Here is a 22,820-nt window from a genome sequence, read left to right as displayed (position 1 = left end):
TGAAAGCAATGTCAAGGCCTGCCACAAATAATTGTCAATAAAACAAAGTAATAAGGAATTATTGTAGCTTTTGTTGATACTGTGCTTTTGTAATTTGTAATATAGATAAATTGAATTAAATACTTAATTATAATTAAAGAAAAAACTGCAGCATTTGATCATGAATTTTAAAAGTAAGACCAGTTAGACACTTGAGCAGCATTTGTAAAACATCAAATTTGTACAATAAAAACCAAATGTAATTAAATCGAGTGGTTACGTATGAGTAATAATCTGATGTTGGTACAATTTCAAATATCAATCATACGTACAGTGGTATTTGCGGTAGAGTGGAGTTGTATTGTTAAAGCTCAAATAATTGATTTATTTGCTAAATTAATACAGGGATTATTATAATGGTTGATTTTTTTTTGTTTTGATGTAACCTTATTTCTAATCGGATAAAGTTTAGAACATAGACTAATTACATAGAAAGGATGTAGAGAGAAATGTCAATGAAAAACATTAAACAAAATAACTGTGTTTTTGTTAAAGACGTTCGATTAAGAATAAATCAAAGCAAATAACTGCATATTAGGTTTTTGTAAAAGTTAACACTTGCAGACAATGTGCACAGTGCAACACAAAAAATGTAATTTTGATATAAATAACAACGTTTTTATCAGTTACACTGTGTGTAATTTTTTGATACATGGAAATATAACCATATACGGACAAAAAAAAATACCAGTTTTGCCCAAAGTCATGCACTTTCTTAGATTTGAGGCCTCGGTGTCATTTTTTGCAAAAACGCGATCATTTTATCAGGCTCATATCTTGAAAACAGTTCGGAATTTTGATTTACTCTCTGCAGCATAGTTGCAGCCCTTGTCATAAAGAACAAAAATTTTGAACATATTAAATCAAAAAAACTTCATCTTCAAGACCAAAATCGCAAAAAACTTTAAAAAATTCGAAATAAATTTAGAAATTATTTTTTTTTGAAGCTGCCTAAAAGTATGCTTTAGTTTATAATAATGCCCAAGCATACCCAAATGCATGGAAAAGAGGGGATAGTAAGTAACGAAAAAAAACAAACATTTGGTTTACGTGTAATTCTAACATAACCTCAAATTAATGACTCTTTCTATAAATATAAACTTCGCATATGCTTTTGTGTTCTTCATTGATGAAAAGTGTTAATAAAAGAATTCTGAATTTATAGTTTTAGTACTAATACTCTCAGTTATCTCAGCATTGGCCATTGTTAACTATGACCTTTTCCCATCTTTTTGGCAACATATCGATTCCTAGCCAAAGGAACTGCACATCATTTGAGGCCAAAAACTAATCAAGCCATTATCGAATATTGTGTTCAAAATTTAAACATATCTCAGAGAGAGCGTTCTGTTTCGGTCAAAACAAATAAAAAATAAAAGTCGGACGGGCCTAGGCATAGGGTACAACTGGAGGCGCAACTGAGAGTTAGCTGAGAGTAACAATAATTATTCTCTCGCACGTACTTGTTATATGTGAATTCAACATACTTGTGAGATAATTTAACACAGATTTTCCGACCAAAAACAGACCGAACCACTTTATTACACTTCTATACAATTATTGGCAAATTTTTTGAATACTTTGTGGGACACTTTTTTTTGCCGAAACAAGTTAATTTTGCTCAAACGAAAAAAATATTTTTTATTAATTTTTGACAAAGAATTTTTGGCATTGAAAATAGAAGAAAATTTAAATAAATTAAAATTTAAACATTTTTATACAATTCTCAAAACTATGTACTAATATATTCTCACGACTTAGGTTTTTGACAACAGACTTAGGTTTTTTCTCTCTCAGTAACGCTTCTATGGATATATTATTCTATGGGTCTAGGTCTAGACTATAAAGCGGGTGAGGCACAACATCCCACCACTTCTTTCTAAATAGTTTTTAACAGAGATTGCAACATGTTGCCTAGCGTTGTCATGATGGAATGTTACGGTTTAATGTCTGGCCGCATATTCTTGGGGTTTTTCGGCCAATGCTCGCTTCAAATGAATCAGTTGCTATCGCTACAGATTTTCTGTGATGGTCGGGCTAGTTTTCAGCTGCTGATAATAGATAGGACCCTTTTGGTTCCACCAAATACACAGCATTAACATAGAGCCATGGATATTTGGCTTTGGTGTCGATTCGTCTGGTTGGCCGGGATTCACAAACGATCTCTTACGCTTCGGGTTATCCATGTATCCATGTTTCATCGCAATTAATGATTTTCAGCATTTCAGACATGCAAAATCGTCGTTCAAGGTATCTTAGCTTTAAATCGTATGGTACCAAATTTTCAAGCTTTTAGATAAATCAGGCTGCTTGCTACTTTTGAAATTGCTGATTGAGTAGATCCCAATGATTTTGCAAGCTCTTGTCGTGTTTGACAACAATCTTCATAGAGTAATGCCACCAATTATTGGTCTTCAAAGATTTATGGATGGCCTGGGCGATCTTTGTTTTCCGTGTAAAAATCGCCACATCAAAAGATACGTCATACACACCCAGTATATCTTGCGAAATCGATCCTCCTATGAAACCTATAGTCTATTATGGACCGATAAAATAAAATTTTATACAAAAATGTGAGAACTAGCGGTGTCGATTTTAGTTGGTTTTTGGACCATGGCTGGTCCGTGACTTTTTGAATTTCCCACGTCTTTATTGAAAGGGTTACAGCTCTCGTCAACAGTCATTAGTACGTTGACTCCTGTAAAAATGTTAACAATCTGCCTCATTTACATTGCGTTTGACAGGCATAAATAGCAACTTGAGGAGAAAATTAAAAAAATGGAAAAAACCATCACTGAAACAAAGGCTATGGAAACTCTGCACCATCAATTTCAATGGTAAAAAAGTGGTTTATTGAATTTCGTTGAGGCCATATAAGCATGGAAAATTCCGAACGTTCTGGATGCCCAGTTGAGGTCTCAACACCCGAAACAATTGAAAAATTCATGAAAGGTGTTGGCCGATCGGAGATTGAAAGTGCGAGAGATTTTGGACGCTATAGAATTCTCACATGGCTCAGTGGTTTCAGTTGAATAGAATGATCACTTGGATATGTGAAAGCATTCCGCAAGCTAGGTGCCACCTTTGCATACAAGCGACCACGAACGGAGCCATGTGACAATTTGGCGTTTTTCAACAGAAACAGATTATGCGCCGTTTCGTAACTGTTGACGAAATGTGAATCCATTAAAACACACTAGAGTCCATAACCCAGTAAAAACCGTGGGTATCTCGTGGTGAATCGGGGCCAAAAAAGGCAAGGATGGGTTTGTCAGCCAATAAAGTCACATCGAGGATTTTTTGGGATTCACAATCAATGGCGAATATTATGCCAAGTTATTGGGTCGATTTAATGAGGATTTGAGATAAAAACTACCGAATTTGGAGAAGAAAAGGGTTCTCTTTCACCAGGATAATGTAAACAACGAATTATGATACGAATTACTCCCTCTTTCTCCCTATTCACCGGCTTTAGCGCTGAGTGACTATATCTTGTTTCCAAAGCTGAAGAAATGGGTCGGCGAAAAGAGATTGGACTACAACGATAAACTAATCTCACAAAGAATGCTCAAATTGATAACCTCGACAAATCTTATTTTTTGGAAAGGATAAAAATGTCCAAACAAAATAATGTTTTGTTATTTCTTTAGGTTATTTTTTCTAGAATTTTGTATGGATACTGTGATTCTATAGGTATTTATAATGCCATATTTAGCTAAGAAATTTGCATGGAGACTAGGATAAATCATGCCCGATTCTTAAAATATTCAACAGAGCTTGTTCTTTTAGCATTGGATTAGTATTAAATTTCTGCAATATATTTAAAGAAAACAGCAAAGCATTTATTTTAAATACCAACTTTTTTGGAGGTTGTCTCACACTTTTCTCCATAACTCTGGTTTTACTTGATCGTTTTCGCCCAGTTTTAATACCAAACATATCTGATCAAAAGATCATATTTGGAGAACATTTCACACCCAAAGTCTTTCCCTTGAGTTCCTATCATGTTTTCAACAAACAAATTTTATATATTTTATGGTTCTACAACCAATATTTCGATATGTTACAAACGGTACGACAAAATCAATACACGCCCCCTCCTTTTTAATGCTGCTCATAATAACAATAAGACAGCAACTTTCTATAAAACTTCATAACCTTATTACCCCCTAAAATATTTCAGCAATTATGTTACTTTTTCAGATTTTTCATTCAATTTAAATTTTAATTGAAACATTTCTTGTTCATTGGCTCCACAACAAAAACATTCCTTTGAAACTGATAGTATTTATTACTTACAAAAAATTTCAATATGAAAATTTATTTTGCTCCTCTAAAGTCAATAGAAAATGAAACTTTTTGCAAACGTGTCGAGTGTTGTGCGAAAATTTGTAAAAAAAAAAACTAATCCTCCTTCATTCTTCATCAAACTTACCTTGAACGGTGCTTTGGCAAATGTCTATTTAAATATTTTCGTTTTCGCCGCTTAAATAACCGTGAAGCAAAAGCGGCTTTAGAGTCAGCACTCAAATCATATTGATGGTTAAGTGTATGTTCTTGTTGTTGCGGCTGCTGCTGCTGTTGCTTAGAACTTACAACTTTGGCATTTGCTATAAATTCTTGTAAGGATGGTAGCTTGTGCAATATTAACGAGGTTGGCTTGTGGTTACTATCGACTTCCACACCATCATCATTATCATCCTCATCATTTTCAGCGTCTTTAATTTCACCTGCCCCATTACCACCAGGCTTATTCACAACATTATAGTTGGCATAAGATTGAAAACTTTTTGTTTTCGTCTTAGCAATTTGATTGCTATAGTATTTGGCATTTGCTGTAGTTGCTGTTAAATTAAATTTTGGTGGTAATTGATAGAGTATTTCCATGTTTCGTTGCAAAGCGGATATTATAAATTTATCATCTTTTGTTACTTTCTGTTGTTCGGCGGACACGGCTGCCGCCTCCCCCTCCCCCTCTTCCTTGATTTGTTGACCAGGTATAAATAGTTGGGTTGCGGCCATAATATTAGTTTTATTGCTGTTGCCAGCCACATTTACAATATCATCGTGAAAAGTTGTCGAAAAGTTACGTTTCACTTGCATGGTTGTGAAAACGATATGAGCACTTGATAGCGCCAAAATAAGCGCTAATAATAGGACCAGTATATGTGTGGTATTACTTTGATTCATGCGCAGAAAATAACGTTGATATAACATTTCCACCTGCAATAGATATACATCAAGAGAAATTAAATGGTTATCAGGCTTATTTATATGTGAAGTATTAAATGAAATGATTCAAAATGAACGAATGAATGAATGGTTAGAGTACATGAATGTTTTGTAGGTTGTTTATGTTCACTTGCCATCTTTTGAAGATACCATCAAGGCAGGCAGGTGTATAAAGGTTATATTCATTTAGAACTTTAATAGCACAGTGCAACAGTGAAAAAAACACACGATCATGGCTATATAGGTTCGACTCTACTACCAAAGAGTAGTAAAACGCTATACTCAGTTTGTCCATTTTGCTGACTTCTAAAAAAGGTGTCATTAGTTTTTGGTTAACAGCTAATTCAAACTTTGTGATGCGGCTTAACTTTATATGGAAATAATATAGCTAACAAAACAAAAAAGCTATTTTTTGTTTCCAAAAAATAGCTTTTTCATGCACTTTTGTTGAAAAAATATAGGAAAAATTTTTTTTTTTTACTTTTTTTAGACTAACTTCCAGGGTCTCCTAATTTTTAACTAACAATATTTAGCAAAGTTGTAGCTACGGTAAAGTTGAACAACTCTTGAGAACATATCAATGCATTCTGAACGTGTCTAGTCACTCTAAATAGCACATAAAGATCACTTTGTACCTTAACAATTTCCTTTATACAATTTTTTGACGCTAAAACAAAGATTTTTTGTTAAAATAGTATGATCAAGTCCACACTTCTATGTTGTGCTGTATTATCTACTCGGCTGAGGTGTTCGGAATGGGGATCAGTGAGTGGACCCTCAATGTCACACATTTAAAAAACAATCGCCAAAAAGCCATTTCTGATCCGATGATGAGCTGAAATTTAAAATATAGATAGTCCTTGAGAAGGTCTACAAAAATATGCTTTTATCTGTAGGTTATCTCTTTTAGTTCAAGAGATATTTAGGTTTAATTTTTTTTTTAAATTTTGCTCGATCTTTTTTTTGTATTTTATATATGATGGGCCTACAAAAGGTCGAAATTTGTCTTTTATATATGACGTATATTTGCGATAAAATTCTAAAGAAAATAAAACAAATCTGATAACAATTATCTCGTCCCAATAAAAAGTTACACGTATCCAAAGTTGAAGCTTCTTTTTATATATTTCAACTTTGTATGCGTGTGTTTTTTAAGTTTTTTCCCAAAAAAGTCCCCATATTTTTTCTTTTATAAAAAAATAATTTTCTTCGTGGCTATATACGTTTTTTTATGATTTGGAAAGAGAACTTAACGCAAAAACGTATAAAGTAAAATTTGACTAACTTAAGCGGACATTGTACCCCCCAGCCCTATCCAAACTTGGCCAATTTTGAAACAAAATTTTAGGTTTGAGTAAAAAATTCTAAAAACGAAAAGCACCGATCCTCAAAAGCTCGTCATATTTGTATAGCCCTATATATTGTTTATATACATACAGAACGTTTTTACTATCATACTGTAAATAACGGCAAAGTGGGCTATTTTCAAAAAAAAACTCAGTTTTTGGAATATTTTCCCCGTTTTAGGAATTTCGATGTTTGAAAAAAACGAATGGCAACATTAGTGACTTAAGAACATTTAGATCTATATTACTGCCAAATTTTATTGTGATATCTGTAACTGTTCAAATTTTACATTAATTCAAAATTTTTATTTTTCTTGATGGAAAATCACCATTTTATAATATTGTTAGTTTTTAAGGTAAAATACGTCCGAAAAAACACAAAATTAATTCATTTCACTAAAATCTCATAAGGTTACCAATGATATCAAAAACTTATATAAAAAGATTATATTTACTCTTCAGAAGCTCCAAAAAACTTGCCAACTTTCAAAAATTTTAATGTTTTTTCATATCTTGCATCAAGTCGGTCTTGCTTGATCAAGATTGGATAAAGTGATGCGCCCGGATCATACCGATAATTATTTGCCCATTCTTCGTTATTCCAGCACAATAGAGAAGTATACACTCGAACATACATTTTTAACAAACAATTTTTGTTTTAGAGTCAAAAAATAGTAAAATAAAATTTTTATGCTACAAAGTGATTTTTAACAGCTATTTAGAATGCCTGGATATGTTCGGATTGCATTGATATGTTCGCAAGAGTTATTCAGATTTACCGTAGCTACAACTTTGCAAAATATTGTTATTGAAAAATTAGGAGTCCCTGGAAGTTATTCTAAAAAAAGTAAAAAAAAAAAATTTCATCCTATTATTTTTCAACAAAAGTGCACGAAAAAGCTTTCTTTCGAAAAAAAATTTTAACAAAATTTATTTGGCGGGCTCTTAGCTATATTATTGCCATATATAGTTAAGCCATATCACAAAGTCTGAATTAGCTGTTAACCAAAAACTGATGACACCTTTTTTAGAGGCCCCACTGATTTTCAGAAACTTTGGGGGCCCATAAAAAAAAATTGGTCACCAAAATGGACAAACTGAGTATAGCGTTTTACTACCCTTTTGGAATAGAGTCGAACCTATACTGTCATGATCTTGTGTTTTTCCAAAAGTCTTCATTTGTTGCATAGTGTATTTAGTTCGACTGTGCCGAATATTTGCACACTTTTTGCATATATTTCTAATCGAAATTAAACTTATTTTGTGAATCAAAAAAAAAATTGAATTGCTAACTTTTACAGCTAAATGTTAAATGAAATAAATGAATCAAAATCAATATATCGTGAATGATTTTCGGAAGAGTGCACTATATGGGATCTATGACTAATTATGGACTGATCATCAGAAAATTAGGTCGTGTTATTTATGTCTATATAAAATTTATTTGTGTTGAATTTTATCAGTATACCAACATTTTTAAGAGATTTTTGATAGTTGAAGTGATTTTCGGATGAGTAATTGTGGACCGATCATCATAAAATTAGGTGTCATGATTTTCGTATATATAAAACTTATTTGGAACGAAATTTGTGTAGATACCTATATGAATTAAACATTTTTCACGGATAAAGTCCAATTTCGGAAGGACATTTGTAAGGGGTCTAGGTGAAATAGTTAACCGATTTCAGCCAATTTCAATAGGCTTCATCCTTGGGCCGAAATAATTGTATGTAGCAAATTTTATCGAAATATATTCAAAATTGCGAACTGTACATTGCGCATAAAGTTTATATGGGCATCAAGCCAGCCAGCCGACTAGCCAGACGGACGAACATCGTTTAATCGACTCAGAAGGTGATTCTGAGTCGATCGGTATACTTTAAGGTGGGTGTTAGAATAATATTTTTGGGCGTTACAAACATCTGCAGGTGTAGGGTATAAATACAAAAACTATATCATTGACAAAAACAATAACAATAAAATCTGTTATAGGTTCCATATAATAAGGCTACTTTCGAAAAATATATGACTTAAAAATTACTGATTTACAATAGATCTCGTATCTTTTGAATGTGGTTTTTATTTTTAATAACTTATATGACGTTTTGAAGGGTACATATCCGTCATTTATTCTTACTTAGTTATTGAACATTATAGTGTAAACAACACTGTTTTTTTTGGTACGAAAATGTCGAATTTTGTACCATAAATGCGTCATTTGCGGGCATTTTTCCTTTACTTCTTTAACTTGAAAAACAGTGCCACTGAAGGACACCAATTACTTAACAAAGATTATGCTGTTTTATCAGTATCAATGTGCAAGATATGGTTTCTTCAGTTAAGAAGCGGTGATTTCGACACGGACGACAAAGATTGCCCAGGCCAGCCAAAAAAGTTTGAACAAGATTTGGAGGTATGGCTCCACGAAGATTGTTGTTAAATTCAACAGGTGCTTGCCAAATCGTAGGCAGATATGGAGATCGTATATCCATGACAATAAGTTTATGCTCTGTATTTTGGTGGTAGCAAAAGGGACATATCTATTAATCTGGCCAGACCATAACAGGGAACCTGAACCGAACGCAACTGATTCGTTCGAAACGTTGGCCGAAAAAACGACCGTAATATGCAGCCAGACATGAAGCCGTAATATCCCATCATGATAACGCAATGACACATGTTGCAATACTTGTTAAAAACTACTTAGAAAGATGTGGTTTGGAAGTTTTGCCTCACCCGCCTTACAATATAGACCTTACACCTACCGAGTACTATTTGTTTCGATCGATGGAGAACGCAATCTCTGGGATACGCTTAACTTCACAACAGAGTATCCAAAATTGGATTGATTTGTTCTTGACCTCAAAAGATGAGCAGTTTTTTTTTGGCTCATAGCAATACATTGAATAAATTTATATTGTACAAATGTTTCAAAATAAAAGTAAAAAATTTGAAAAAATACACAAATAATCTCTGGTGATATGATTTACCACCGGAATACTGTTCAGCATTCATACATATGTTGATTATGCTCCAGTCGTGATAAAATTTTGCACAAATTAGTTCTATATTATTTGAACTTATACTGTAAAGTATTGCAAAAATCGGGCAATATTGGACCCATACAAAAAATACGTCCCACTCAAAATATGTCTTCTTAATATCAATATCGTGATGAAATTGGACATAAATAAGTTTTATTGTCAAATGATTTTTGTGGTCTCCCAAGATTGTTTTGGTTTGTACTTTCTGAAAATACCTGGACAGTTTTCAAAGCTGGTATAAAATCTTTGTTTGCTCCATCCAACTTTTTTGTAGCATTATTGTCACATATTGGTGGTGGGTGTTCAAGATATGGCACTGCCGAATATAACACTTTTACTTGTTCAATTTTTTTTCCTACTGGTATGTATATTTGGATCTACTTTCATTTATCAATATTGGCTGTCATAAGTAAATTCGTGTGCCCTTTTCTAAATCCTATATGTAAATTTATATAAATAAATCGATTTAAAAATCATGTCCTCATCGCGAAAAATTTGTCGCAAAGGCCGAGACAAAAAGTCAATTACTTTATGATGGAGATTAGGGCCATGAATAAGACGTGGGTTTTAAACATTGTGTGTGTAGACAGTTTGAAAGGATTAGAAGTAGTCATTTGAAGTTTGTGCGAACTAAACCATATTTTAGAATACGCTATATCAAACAATTTACACTTGGCCGCAGAAGTTTGCGTACAAACTACTTTATATATTTTAACAGGCTATTTTAGTCGTAAGTAACAACGGTAATCACTTGAACATTTGAAATTTTCTTTTTGCATTTGCAAAGTTTGGTAATAATTTACAGCTTAAAAACAATGGTATGCTAACTTTTCGTGTATGCAAAAGTATGCGTACATAAAAATTAAACCTAATTTGTTTTTGTTATTGTGTGATACTACAATACTGCAGTTTTTGTTTCAAACTCATCACAAAAGTGATTTTTGAACATTTTTTGTTTCAAATTGGAATAATTTCAAGAAATGGCAAACAGAAAATTAATTAATGTAGCTGAACGTAAAATTATTATACATTTACGGAAACAAGAGAAAACTTGACCGTCTTTGTTTGTTTGGAGAAAGCCTTGTATAGTGCTTAGTCCCAAAAATTTAAAACCAACAGTTAAGCATGGTGGTGGTGCAGTGATGGTACGGGGGTACATGACAAGCGAAGGCGTGGGAAATTTAGAATTTATTCCATCGACAATAGATCACAAGGTCTATTTAGACATTCTAATAAAAAATCTTATCTAAAGTGTTAGCAAATTAGGCATTGAAAATGATTATATATTCCTGCAAGACAACACAAGACAAGGCTTTGGTAGTTGTTTAATAAAACAAAAACAATTGAAAACTCCTCCGCAGTCACCAGACCTAAATCCCATAGAACATTTATAGGATTTGCTGGAGTGAAAAATACGAAACCATGTAATAACATTAAAGGAAATGCTTCAAACTGTATTAACTGAGGAATGGAGAAATATTAGTTCCAAATACACCGAAAAACTGGTTTCATCAATGACAAAACGCCTTCATGATATTCTTGGTCGTCGGGGTTATCCAAATAATTATTAAAATACAGTTTAATTTATAAAAATCAGTAATATTTTATTTCTTTTTTTATGTACGCAAACTTTTGTCTACATGCGGAATTGAATTTTTTTATGAATTGAGATCTTATAAGTTTTGCTAATTCATAAATATGCATTTTACAATGCAGTTATGTTCTTAAATATTTAAGAGTTTTATATAAAAAAATTTAAATGAGTAGCGTTTATTTTTATATCCAAAATTAGAGCATACTTTTAATTTTCGTTCTTGTACGCAAACTTATGCGGCCAAGTGTAAGTACGCGGACATAGTACTGTAAAGAATATCTAGTTCAGGGAAGCGCAAAAAGAGAAATTGCATTTTGTGTGCATGTATGGGTTAAAAATAAAAAATCCGCAACAACATCAAGCAACAGAATGAAATATTCGTATTTTTACGCTCTATTGTTTGCAACTAAATGATTTGTTTGTATTTTTTACGCTCTTGCTGTGTGTTTTGTTTACTTTCGGGTTGTGTACGTGTAAATTCACGAAAATGTTCGTAATCTCAAAAATATGAAAGCCTACCAATGATCTAGTTTTCAGTTTGTCTCAACCTAACTTTATTTTGAAAATTTCAAATTTAAAACATACTTATCAAAATTTTGTTAAAGCAAGAGTGTAAGCATAATTTATTAAAATTAGATAATTTACAACTTATTTGGTAGAATAAGTCAGTTTCATTGATGTGAAAATTTTCTGGGATTAAACCATATATAACACTGTGCTAGTTGAAAAAACTATCAAGCGGAGTGGTGCTAACCATTTTTTTCGAAAATGGAGGAAGTTGGCCAACATATATTCGCGTAACACAAATACAGTTTAGTTTATTGAATAAACTGAAAAATCCGAAATTCCGCAATAAATTACCTTTAAGCTAGGATTAAAATTTTTTTAATCTGCACTCCTTTAAGGACACATTACGACTAACTAATTGAACGTAAATGGAATTTAAGAAGTTCCCTAATTGCAACGGAACACATTGTATTATCGATAGAAAATTGCAATAGAACCCAAATTATTTCAATGAATGAAGAATAGCCTTTAAGAAAGCTAATCAACTAATGATTTCATATATTTTCACAATTTCATCTTAAAACAAGTAAGAAAGTATGGTCGGTCAAGCCCGACCATATAATACCCTACACTAAGTAAAAGAGCAAATTGTTTCTTTTAAAATTTCAATAATTTATGTTTTTGAGTGATTTTTGGAAGTGGGCCTTATATGGGGGCTATGACCAATCATGGACCGATCACCATGAAATTAGGTCGTGTAATTTATGTCTATATGAAAGTTAATTATGTTGAATTTTGTGTGTTTACCAACATTTTTAAGCGATTTATGCACGTTAAAGTGGTTTTCGGAAGCGGGTCTATATGGGAGCTATGACTAATTATGGACCGATCGTAACAAAATTTGGTGACATGAATTTTGTGTATATAAAACTTATTTGGAGCGGAATTTGTGGAGATACATATATAAATTAAACATTTATGACCGATAAAGTCCAATTTCGGGAGGACATTTGTATGGGGGCTAGGTGAAATAATGGACCGATTTCAGCAAGTTTCAATAGGCTTGGTCCCTGGGCCGAAAAAATAATATGTACCAAATTTCATCGAAATATCTTCAAAATTGCGACCTGTACTCTGCGCACAAGGTTTACATGGACAGCCAGCCAGCCGACCAGACGGACGGACGGACATCGCTTAATCGACTTAGAAAGTGATTCTAAGTCGATCGGTATACTTTAAAGTGGGTGTTAGACTAATATTTTTGGGCGTTACAAACATCTGCACAAACGCATAATACCCTCCCCACTATGGTGGTGTAGGGTATAATGAACAAAACTTAATTTTCAAGGGGTGACTACAAAAACACAAAAACAATTTTATTCGAATGTACAGACGAAATTTAAACCTTCTCTTTCACATATCCATAATTATATCAAATTTCAATTGCAATTAAGTTATTTCAAATACTGTTTTCACTTTGTTTTCAATCAATTACAACAATAGCTAAACAAGCAATTGAAGCAGCTCTACGAGTATATTTTTCTTAATTTACTCTGGCACTCCTTATTGGAAACACTTATGTGTATGTACATGAAATACAAGAAACAATTATTCTAAAGTTGTAATACTATTATAAAACTGTATCTACCACTTACAATACAGTATCTTAGCGATAGTATAGCGAAACAGTTTAATGAACTGTTTTAAAGCTTTCTATTATGGCTGCTAAATTAATTTTCTTTTCTCTAGTTGCTGTTGGCTGGTTGTAATGTAGTGGGAGGTTTAATGTTTTGGCAGCACACACAGCCTTGAAAGAGTTTTGTACTTTTCACTTGTACTTTGGTTTTGTTTCATAGGTTTTGTTTTTTGTTTTTTTTTCATTTTGCCACATTTTTAAGTGGGTTACAACTGGAAATAAAACAAACTTTTGTTTTAATATGAATACTTACAAATATGTACATACGTACAAACAACACATTCATGTTGGAAAATATCTTGATTTTAAACCCCAAAAAAGAACACATTCATACATACTGCTAAACAACAATACTTTTAGCATTTCCACTTCCGTTTGGTTTAAATTTTTGTTCAAAATTTAATTTTCCTCTTTTCTCTCTTCTCTATGTAGTATCAACATGTAGATTTAAAATATTTTGTTTAGTTTTTTTTTTTGTGAAATTCAGAAACTTTCAACTGGTCTCAAATTCATTAAACAAAAGAGACATTTTAATTTTATTTAAAGGCATAACAACATATACTACATATAAGTTCAATGTAATGTATATATTTAAAATTTATTACAACTTTCAAACCTACTAAAATAGTAAAATTTATTCATTTATTCAACAAAATACAAGTTAAGGTTTTTATTTACAATTTCCATATGCTACACAAAGGTAAATAAAACTATTTGTGTTGTTTTAATGTGAACAAAAGAAATAAATACTGAGAATTTAATCCTAATGTTAGTTTTGCAAAATAGTTTTATGTTCATTCATTTATATGTTTTTATTAAAACAGGGGTATATATATTATAACAATGTGCTACAGAGAAAAATTACTCGCTAAGGAATTAAATGTAGTTAAGGTCCCAAACATTTAGAGTCAATTGATCGACTTTGCGCACTAAATAAATCCTAATTCACTCCACCATAGTGGGGAGGGTATTATGCGTTTGTGCAGATGTTTGTAACGCCCAAAAATATTAGTCTAACACCCATCTTAAAGTATACCGATCGACTTAGAATCACTTTCTGAGTCGATCAAACGATGTCCGTCCGTCCGTCCGTCTGGTTGGCTGGCTGGCTGTCCATGTAAACCTTGTGCGCAGAGTACAGGTCGCAATTTTGAAGATATTTCGATGAAATTTGATACATATTATTTTTTCGGCCCAAGGAATAAGCCTATTGAAACTGGCTGAAATCGGTCCATTATTTCACCTAGCCCCCATACAAATGTCCTTCCGAAATTGGGCTTTATCGGTCATAAATGTTTAATTTATAAATGTATCTCCACAAATTACGCTCCAAATAAGTCTTATATATACAAAATTCATGTCACACAATTTTGTTATGATCGGTTCATAATTAGCCATAGCTCCCATATAGACCCGCTTCCGAAAATCACTTTAACGTGCATAAATCGCTTAAAAATGTTGGTATACTCACAAAATTCAACATAGTAAACTTTCATATAGACACAAATCACACGACCTAATTTCATGGTGATCGGCCCATAATTGGTCATAGCTCCCATATAAGGCCCACTTCCGAAAATCACTCAAAAATATAAATTATTGAAATTTTAAAAGAAAAATGTTTTTGCTCTTTTACTTAGTGTAGGGTATTATATGGTCGGGCTTGACCGACCATACTTTCTTACTTGTTTTTTAAATTTAATTTTTTTTTTGCAATTTTTTTTTAATATTTTGCGAAAAAAAAATTCAGGTTAAAAAATATATTTTCGATTTTGACCCATTGTTGGTCCAACTTACTAAGTCTTATATACGTCATTGCAAAGTTCTTTGAAATATCTATTATTAGATATCCATATTGTCTATATTAATGACTTAGTAATCCAGATATAAATCTAAAATAGGTTAAAAATCGAGGTTGTCCTGGTTTTTTCCTCATATCTCACCCATTTGTGGACCGATTTTACTGATTTTAAATACGAATCTTCTCGAAAGCATGTCTGACAGAATTATTGAATATTTGGATCCCGAAGATATCTGGGGTCTTCAGAAAATTGATTTCAACAGACAGACGGACAGACAGATGGACATGGCTTAATCGGCTCCGCTATCTATAAGGATCCAGAATATATATACTTTATAGGGTTGGACAAACTTACCTATACCTTTCTCACGAAGGTGAAGGTATAAAAAGTGTGTGTGAGATATTACCGTTATTTTTTATTCGTTTAAAAGACCTATCGATGTCAGTATGTTTGGAATATAACAACGTGCAAATGTCCAGCGTGGCTTCGCTGGGTGATGCGAAATCCGAAATGTCCAATTTTTCATGATTCTGCAGAATAAATCTGGCTGAATTTGACTGATGACATGGGCTATTTTGGCTTTGAGTATAGAACATCGACTTAAGGAAAACGCAAAAGAAAAAGGTCAAATTGTACGATCTCATTGGCCAGTTCACATCAATGTGAGAAGACCAATCTCTCAAATAGTTCGTGCAGAATGTCCAATGTGAAAACTTTAAAATCGGCCAACAAATGGCTGCAAAAAAACACGACTAACTAAATTTAAAACAAAATTTAAAAAAAAAAAATTTGTTTCACCAAATTTTGTTTTAAATGTGGTGAAAAAAAATGTCGGGTTAAAAGATATTTTTTCCGATTATGACCCATTGCCGGTTCGAATTTCTATACGTCGTTGCTAAGGTCATTGAAGTATCTAGCATTAAATTCCATATGTATAGATCAAATAAGTAAATGAGTAAAAATATTTTTCTTTTAAAATATCAATAATTTATATTCGTGACTAATTTTCGGAAGTGGGCCTTATATGGGAGCTATGACCAATTATGGACCGATCACCATAAAATTTGGTCGTGAGATTTATGTCTATATGAAAGTTATTTATGTTGAATTTTGTGTATATACCAAAATTTTTAAGTGATTTAAGCACGTTAAAGTGATTTTCGGAAGCGGGTTTATATGGGAGCTATGACTAATTATGGACCGATCGTAACAAAATTTGGTGACATTAATTTTGTATATATAAAACTTATTTGGAGCGAAATTTGTGGAGATACATATATAAATTAAACATTTATGACCGATAAACTCCAATTTCGAGAGGACATTTGTATGGGGGCTAGGTGAAATAATGGACCGATTTCAATAGACTTCGTCCTTGGGCCGAAAAAATTATATGTACCAAATTTGATCGAAATATCTTCAAAATTGCGACCTGTACTCTGCGCACAAGGTTTACATGGACAGCCAGCCAGCCAGCCGACCAGCCAGCCGACCAGCCAGCCTGACGGACGGACATCGTTTAATCGACTCAGAAAGTGATTCTAAGTCGGTCGGTATACTTTAAGGTGGTTGTTAGACTAATATTTTTGGGCATTACACACATCTGCACAAACGCATAATACCCTCCCCACTATGGTGGTGTAGGGTATAAATATGTCAAAAATCGAGGTAGTCGTGTTTTTTCCATATATTTTAGCGATTTGTGGGCCGATTTTTCCGATGTATTATGTTTGTGAGTTATTTAGGGTATTTGGAAAATTGATTTCAATAGACACACGGACATAGCTCTATCAAATCCGCTATCTATAACGAGGGGCCGCTAATTAATAATGTAGATATAACAAACGGAATGACAAACATATGGGGCATTTCATGTCAAGTGAACCAACTTTTGAAATCGATGTCTTCCTATCGGGATGAAATTTGCACCAAGGTTAGTTCTGTTAACTCAGACACAATTTTTCAACAAGATCGGTCGAGAACTCTCTGAGTTATAGGGGGTCAAATTTTGACATTTTGGTCAAACAGGGGTTTTTTCTTATCCATGTAACTTATTACCTATTGTTCTTAGCAAAATGTGTCCCAAATAGTTTAGATAGCTCTTTCTTCTGGTAATTTTTCACAATTTGTTTTTCTAAGTTTTTCGCATAATTGTTTTTTTTTCAAAGTTAACGAAAATGGCTAAAGTTAAGATTTGTGAAGACTTAAAACCTAAAATAATTAACGATTTTAAAGCTGGTTTAAAACAAAAAAGTATCTGTGACAAATATTCAATAAATAAATCAGCAGTTTCAAAAATTATAAAGAAATTTCGTGAGACCGGTTCTGTAAAAACTCAACATTTAGGTGGAAGACCTCGTAAGACTACTTCTAGACAAGATAATTTAATAGTGATCGATTTCAAAAGTTGGTTCACTTGACATGAAATGCCCCATATATATAACCTTAACAATCATGTCGAGGGGTAAAAAAACAAAACTGTTTTTTACTAATATTTATACTGAGTACAGGGTTTTATATTTTCTAACTTATTTTTTTATTATGTAGCATAGTGTAATGATTTTATTAGAGTATTAAGTCTTTGAAATTCAAGTTGAGTTAAATATGTGGAAGATAAGGACCTTACAAGTAAATGTCCTAATTTTTGTTGAGGGAGGTAGAGCACTAACAAATTTTAATACACACACCGATAGCAGTTAGAACTAAGTTGTTTTATAACATAGAACTTTATTTATATACATTTGCTTCAAAGAAACCATATAAAATGTTGCTAAAAGTTATGGAAAATTGTTGTCCTACTGTATCTTCTAAATGTGTATGTTTCCTAGAAAAAAGTTTGTATTTGGCCAGGACATTTTCTATTGAATTATTACAATATTTATTTTGATGCCTGTTAATAAAATCCAAAATTTCTTAAACATTCCTTCTAAAAAATCATAATCTATTGTTTGACGTCAATTAAGTTCAATTATTATTATTATTATGTCTGATTATCCATTCGTATTATCTTTCAATAAAAATTTGATTTAAAATCTTGCCTGCAAATTCTATTAAAACGTGCCCTTTCACCAATAACTGCTCAACAGTAATATTAAATTTCGTTTCTCTTTTTGAACAAACAAAATGAAAATAAAAAATCTTCTACAACTTTAATTAATTTTGTATGTTGTTATAACAACAGAAGCAATTAAATTACTTGCAAGTTGTAACCCACACACCAAAAAAAAATAAAAAAAAAACCCAGCAAAAACCGTAGATGAAAAATGATTCTCTTAGTTCTCATATCAAATTTTCCTTTCTTTGTAACTCTAAATGATTTGTTTTCATTCAAAACATGTAAGAAACAAAAAAAAAAACTAAATCTTTGCTCTTTTTTTTTGTCCATTTACTTACTTGTAGATTTTTAAATTGATGCGTGCTACACAAACGTAAGATGATGCGATTCAAACGAAACCAAAAGGATATTGTTGGACTGAGGTTTGCATTCATATTTGTATTGGCCTCAATATTACGTCCTGTGTCCGATGAATCATAATCTAAAGAGAAAATAAAAGAATAAGTTTTTTTTTCATTCTTAAAGTTTAGTAAAGTTAACACAAAAAAACAAGTAAAACATAGATAATACTGGTAATATTGAAAAAATTATATGAAATCTTTTATATCTTGTGAATGTTTCTTTTAAATTAAAAGTTGTCAATGGCTTTTTTCTTTTCTTACTAAGTACTTATAGTGACAAACTTAAAATGGTATTGTGATATCTATTTACTCAAGAAAAAATTGTTAAATTAAATTGCTTGATAAAGTTAAAACTTTAGTAGAATTTTAATATTAAAACTTTAGTATTCAAAATGAAAGAAATATATTTTATCACAAAGTTTTAGAATACAATATATAGAAATCGTTCAGTGATCAGTTCAAAATGCTGTACATAAAGAAAATTGATCGATGTATATCTTAAAATTTTGTTATACAAAGAAAATTTATTGCTTTTCAGCTCAAAATTTACTAAACAAAGAAAATTTATTGCTAGACAGCTGAAAATTTTCTAATCATAGAAAATAGATCCATCTCAACACAAAATTTTCGAAAAAGGAAAATTGATCTCTAAACTGCTCAAATTTTTCAAAACAAAGAAAATTGATCCCTGTATTGCTCAAAATTTTCTAAAAAAAAAATGCCCGCAAACAAAAAAAGTTGTCGAAGAATTTTGTTAGGATAATTATGACCCAATCTCAGAACAGCCATCAATAAATAATTTGCAAATTTATTTTAGGAACCAGGTGCAAAAAGGTGAAGAGTGCCTCCGGGCATTGTTGCCGCTTTAGGTGTAAAAAACAATAATTATGATAAAAATCTTCGAATAGATCGGGGGCGACTAAAAGTTAGTAAAACTTTGATTTAAAAAAAAAAATTATACAAAAATTTTACTTGCTAAAATTATGACATCACTCACAAGACAGCTGACAAAACAAAAACTAAAAGTCAGAATGTATTTCGTCCTTCGGGGGGAAATGTTAACTAATCTGTAATTAAAGTCACAGCTAAATTTAGAAAATAAATTATAATTACTGTTTGAGATAACTGGTGTTTTGTAATGCATGCCTTGTGGCACTCTTGCGGGTTAGAGGGTTAAGAATATAGTTCGCTGCACAACAACAAATTGTCTTAAAAAATTAGGGATTTACAATAGATTTTAGTTATTGAACAATATAGTGTAAATAACAAATTTTTTTTTGGTTCGAAATTGTCGAATATTGTGCCAACAAGGTGGGAAGTTTTGCTTCACTTTTTTAATTTGAAAAACAGGGCCGATGAAGCACACCGATTGCTCACCAAAGCTTATGGTGAATATATACTATGGATTTCAAAGTGCGAGAGGTGGTTGGTTCGGATAGGAAGTGGTGATTTCGACACGGAAGACAAGGATCGCCCAGGCCAGCCGAAAAAGTTTAAAGACCAAAAGTTGGAGGCATTACTCCATGAAGATTGTTGTAAAACTCAACAAGAGTTTACGAAATCATTGGGAGTTACTCAATCAGCAATTTAAAAATTTTTGCAAGCAGCAGAATTCATCCAAAAGCAGGGAAATTATATATCATACGAACTGAAGCCGAAAGACCTTGAAAGACTAATTTGCATGTCCGAAATGATGCTTGAACGCTATAAAAGAAAATAACTTTTGCACCGAATTATTAGTTGTGATGAAAAATGGATGGACTACTGTAACCCGGAGCGTAAGAAATCGTATGTGAAGCCCAGCTAACTAGCCGAATCGACACCAAGCCAAATATCCATGGCACTAAGTTAATGCTCTGTATTTGATGGGACAAAAAGGCTCTTATCTATTATGAGCTGCTGAAATCTGGCCAGGCAATTACAGGGAACTTGTACCGAATGCAAATCATTCATTTGAAGCGATTATAGGCCGAATAACGCCCACAATATGCCGCCAGACATGAAACCTTAATATTTCATCATGACAACACTCGGCCACATGTAGCAATGAACTGTGGTGTAGAATCGAAATTTTTTGGAAATTGTTTAACTCAATGATAGTTGGGGTTGAAAAGCTGAATTATTGGAAAACTGGTATTAAACTCTCTGAGCCAAAACAAAATATTTGATATTGGTTACTTAGTATAATTTAATGTGGATATGAAAAACAAAGCAATTAGGATTTTTTCTTTGTATTTATTAAATTATTTGGAATAAGGACAATCGGGTTCAATAAAAAATTTCTTTCTATCGGAATAAGACTTTACGACATATTTGAAAACTGACGATTTTTTTTTGAACTATATGACAATTTAACGTATATCATTACAAATAGGAATTGCGGGGAAAATCAAGGGAAAGTTAATACTAGTTGTTTTGTTTGGCATAAACAGAAATAAATCTGGCATTTCCAAACGATCGGTCCGACCGGAATAAAATATGACGTGGACGTAGCCAAGGAGTATTCGAGTTTAAGTTATTAAAATGGGATCTACAAATGCTATGGGGGCTCAAAGTAAAATTTTTAAACACGTGCCATTTTTTTGTTTCCCATCCAATTTTAAAGATTTTCATACTTTTGCGCTCGGCTAGGCCTTGAAAAACATGCTATTTATCTCTTATAATTTCCGAGTTATTGGCGTTACAAAATGTAAATTTTAAAATTTTGCCATAAATTGGTCCGCTTTTTTAAAAATATATTCCGTACTTTTGAACCGAATGGAGTCGAATTTTTTTTGTTAGTTAGACAACTAAATTATCAATAATATACAAATTATTTCAAGCAATATCAATTATGAATCTAAAAATAAACGATTTTCAATTTAAAAATTAAAAAAGTAGTCGAATTTTGCTATTTTTTTTTGGCAAAAAGGTGACTTTAATCTTTTTTTTATTAAAAAAAGCTTTCTTTAAGAACATATAACAATTTTATGTTTTTCTATAAGGTATCTTTATGGAAAACATTTTGCTATAAAAAATATGCTCTATTTTTCGAATATGTCGGCCTTACGCCCTTTGGAAATTGACCTATTTTTTATCAAAATTTCAACATTGGGCCGCATGTTCTAAAATCCCAAAGCCGGGATCAGAAAACGGAAAGCAGCTTTGGAAACCTTGACATGTTCCCTATTTATTCCCAAAGTATTTTCCCAGCCCCGAAGGAAATGTGTACCCAATGTGCAAAATTGTAAAAAATGCCATTTTTGGGATTTTCGCTCCAATTTTTAGGAATTGCGGGATTCGCTTCTAACAAGTTTTTTTATACTTTGTTATTTAAAATGAAACATTTTAAAAAACATTGAAAATTTCATTGAGTTTTCTTTATTGGGTCTCTTGAGATCTTATTTATTGAGTCTATAAAACTAAAATTTGTATCAAAATTTTATAAGGATTGCAAATATTAGGACTAATTTGATCCACATTTATTCCGAACTAATTTCTTTTGTTTAGATAAGTTAATTTTTGGTCTTAAAAAATGTCAAGTCAATATCACAATTAGATTCAAAAATACGCCACTTTTAAAACTCAGTCCTTCAATTTAACTTTGGAAGAAAACGATTTTATTTATTATGAGCTACTAAAAATGAGACCATCACTTGGAACATGTACCGAAAGCAACTCATTCGTATGACGGGAGTACTGGCTGAAAAACGACCAGAATATGCGGCCAGACATGAAACCGAAATATTCCATCATGAATACGCTCGATCACAAGAAGTAGTTGGGAAGTTTTGCCTCACCCGCATTATAGTCCAGAACTTGCCCCAACTACTGTTTGTTTCGATCAATGTAGAACGCTTTCTCTGGGATACGATTTACTTTGGAACAGAGTATCTGAAATTGGCTTGATTCGTTCTTGGTCTCAAAAGATGAGCAGTTCTTTTGGCTCGGAATCCATGTGTTGCCAGAAAGATGAGAAAAGATCGTAGCTAACAATGGCGAATACTTTGAATAAATTTATATTGTACGAAAGTTTCAAAATAAAAGCAACAAATTTTAAAAAAATCCAAATAAATGAAGAAAATAGATCTCTTCTGCGATCAAAATTTTTCTATATAAAGAATA

At 32.1% G+C, this 22,820-nt stretch overlaps 1 protein-coding gene across 1 annotated transcript in view; it reads right to left on the bottom strand.

Annotated features, from left to right (window-relative positions):
- The window catches only part of LOC135955418 (uncharacterized), a 198,497-nt gene that overhangs the window by 161,187 nt on the left and 14,490 nt on the right, over positions 1–22,820 (bottom strand). The window contains exons 4-5 of the mRNA XM_065505769.1: positions 18,654–18,796; positions 4,636–5,262 (exon numbers count right to left, since the gene is read on the bottom strand). Of these exons, the coding sequence (XP_065361841.1) occupies positions 4,636–5,262; positions 18,654–18,796 (770 nt within the window). The remainder of the gene's footprint in view (positions 1–4,635; positions 5,263–18,653; positions 18,797–22,820) is intronic.

Source organism: Calliphora vicina, chromosome 3 (genome assembly GCF_958450345.1).
Source record: "Calliphora vicina chromosome 3, idCalVici1.1, whole genome shotgun sequence".
NCBI classification, from domain to species: domain Eukaryota; kingdom Metazoa; phylum Arthropoda; class Insecta; order Diptera; family Calliphoridae; genus Calliphora; species Calliphora vicina.
Note: the sequence above shows the minus strand (reverse complement) of the source record. Positions and strands in the feature narration are given on the sequence as shown.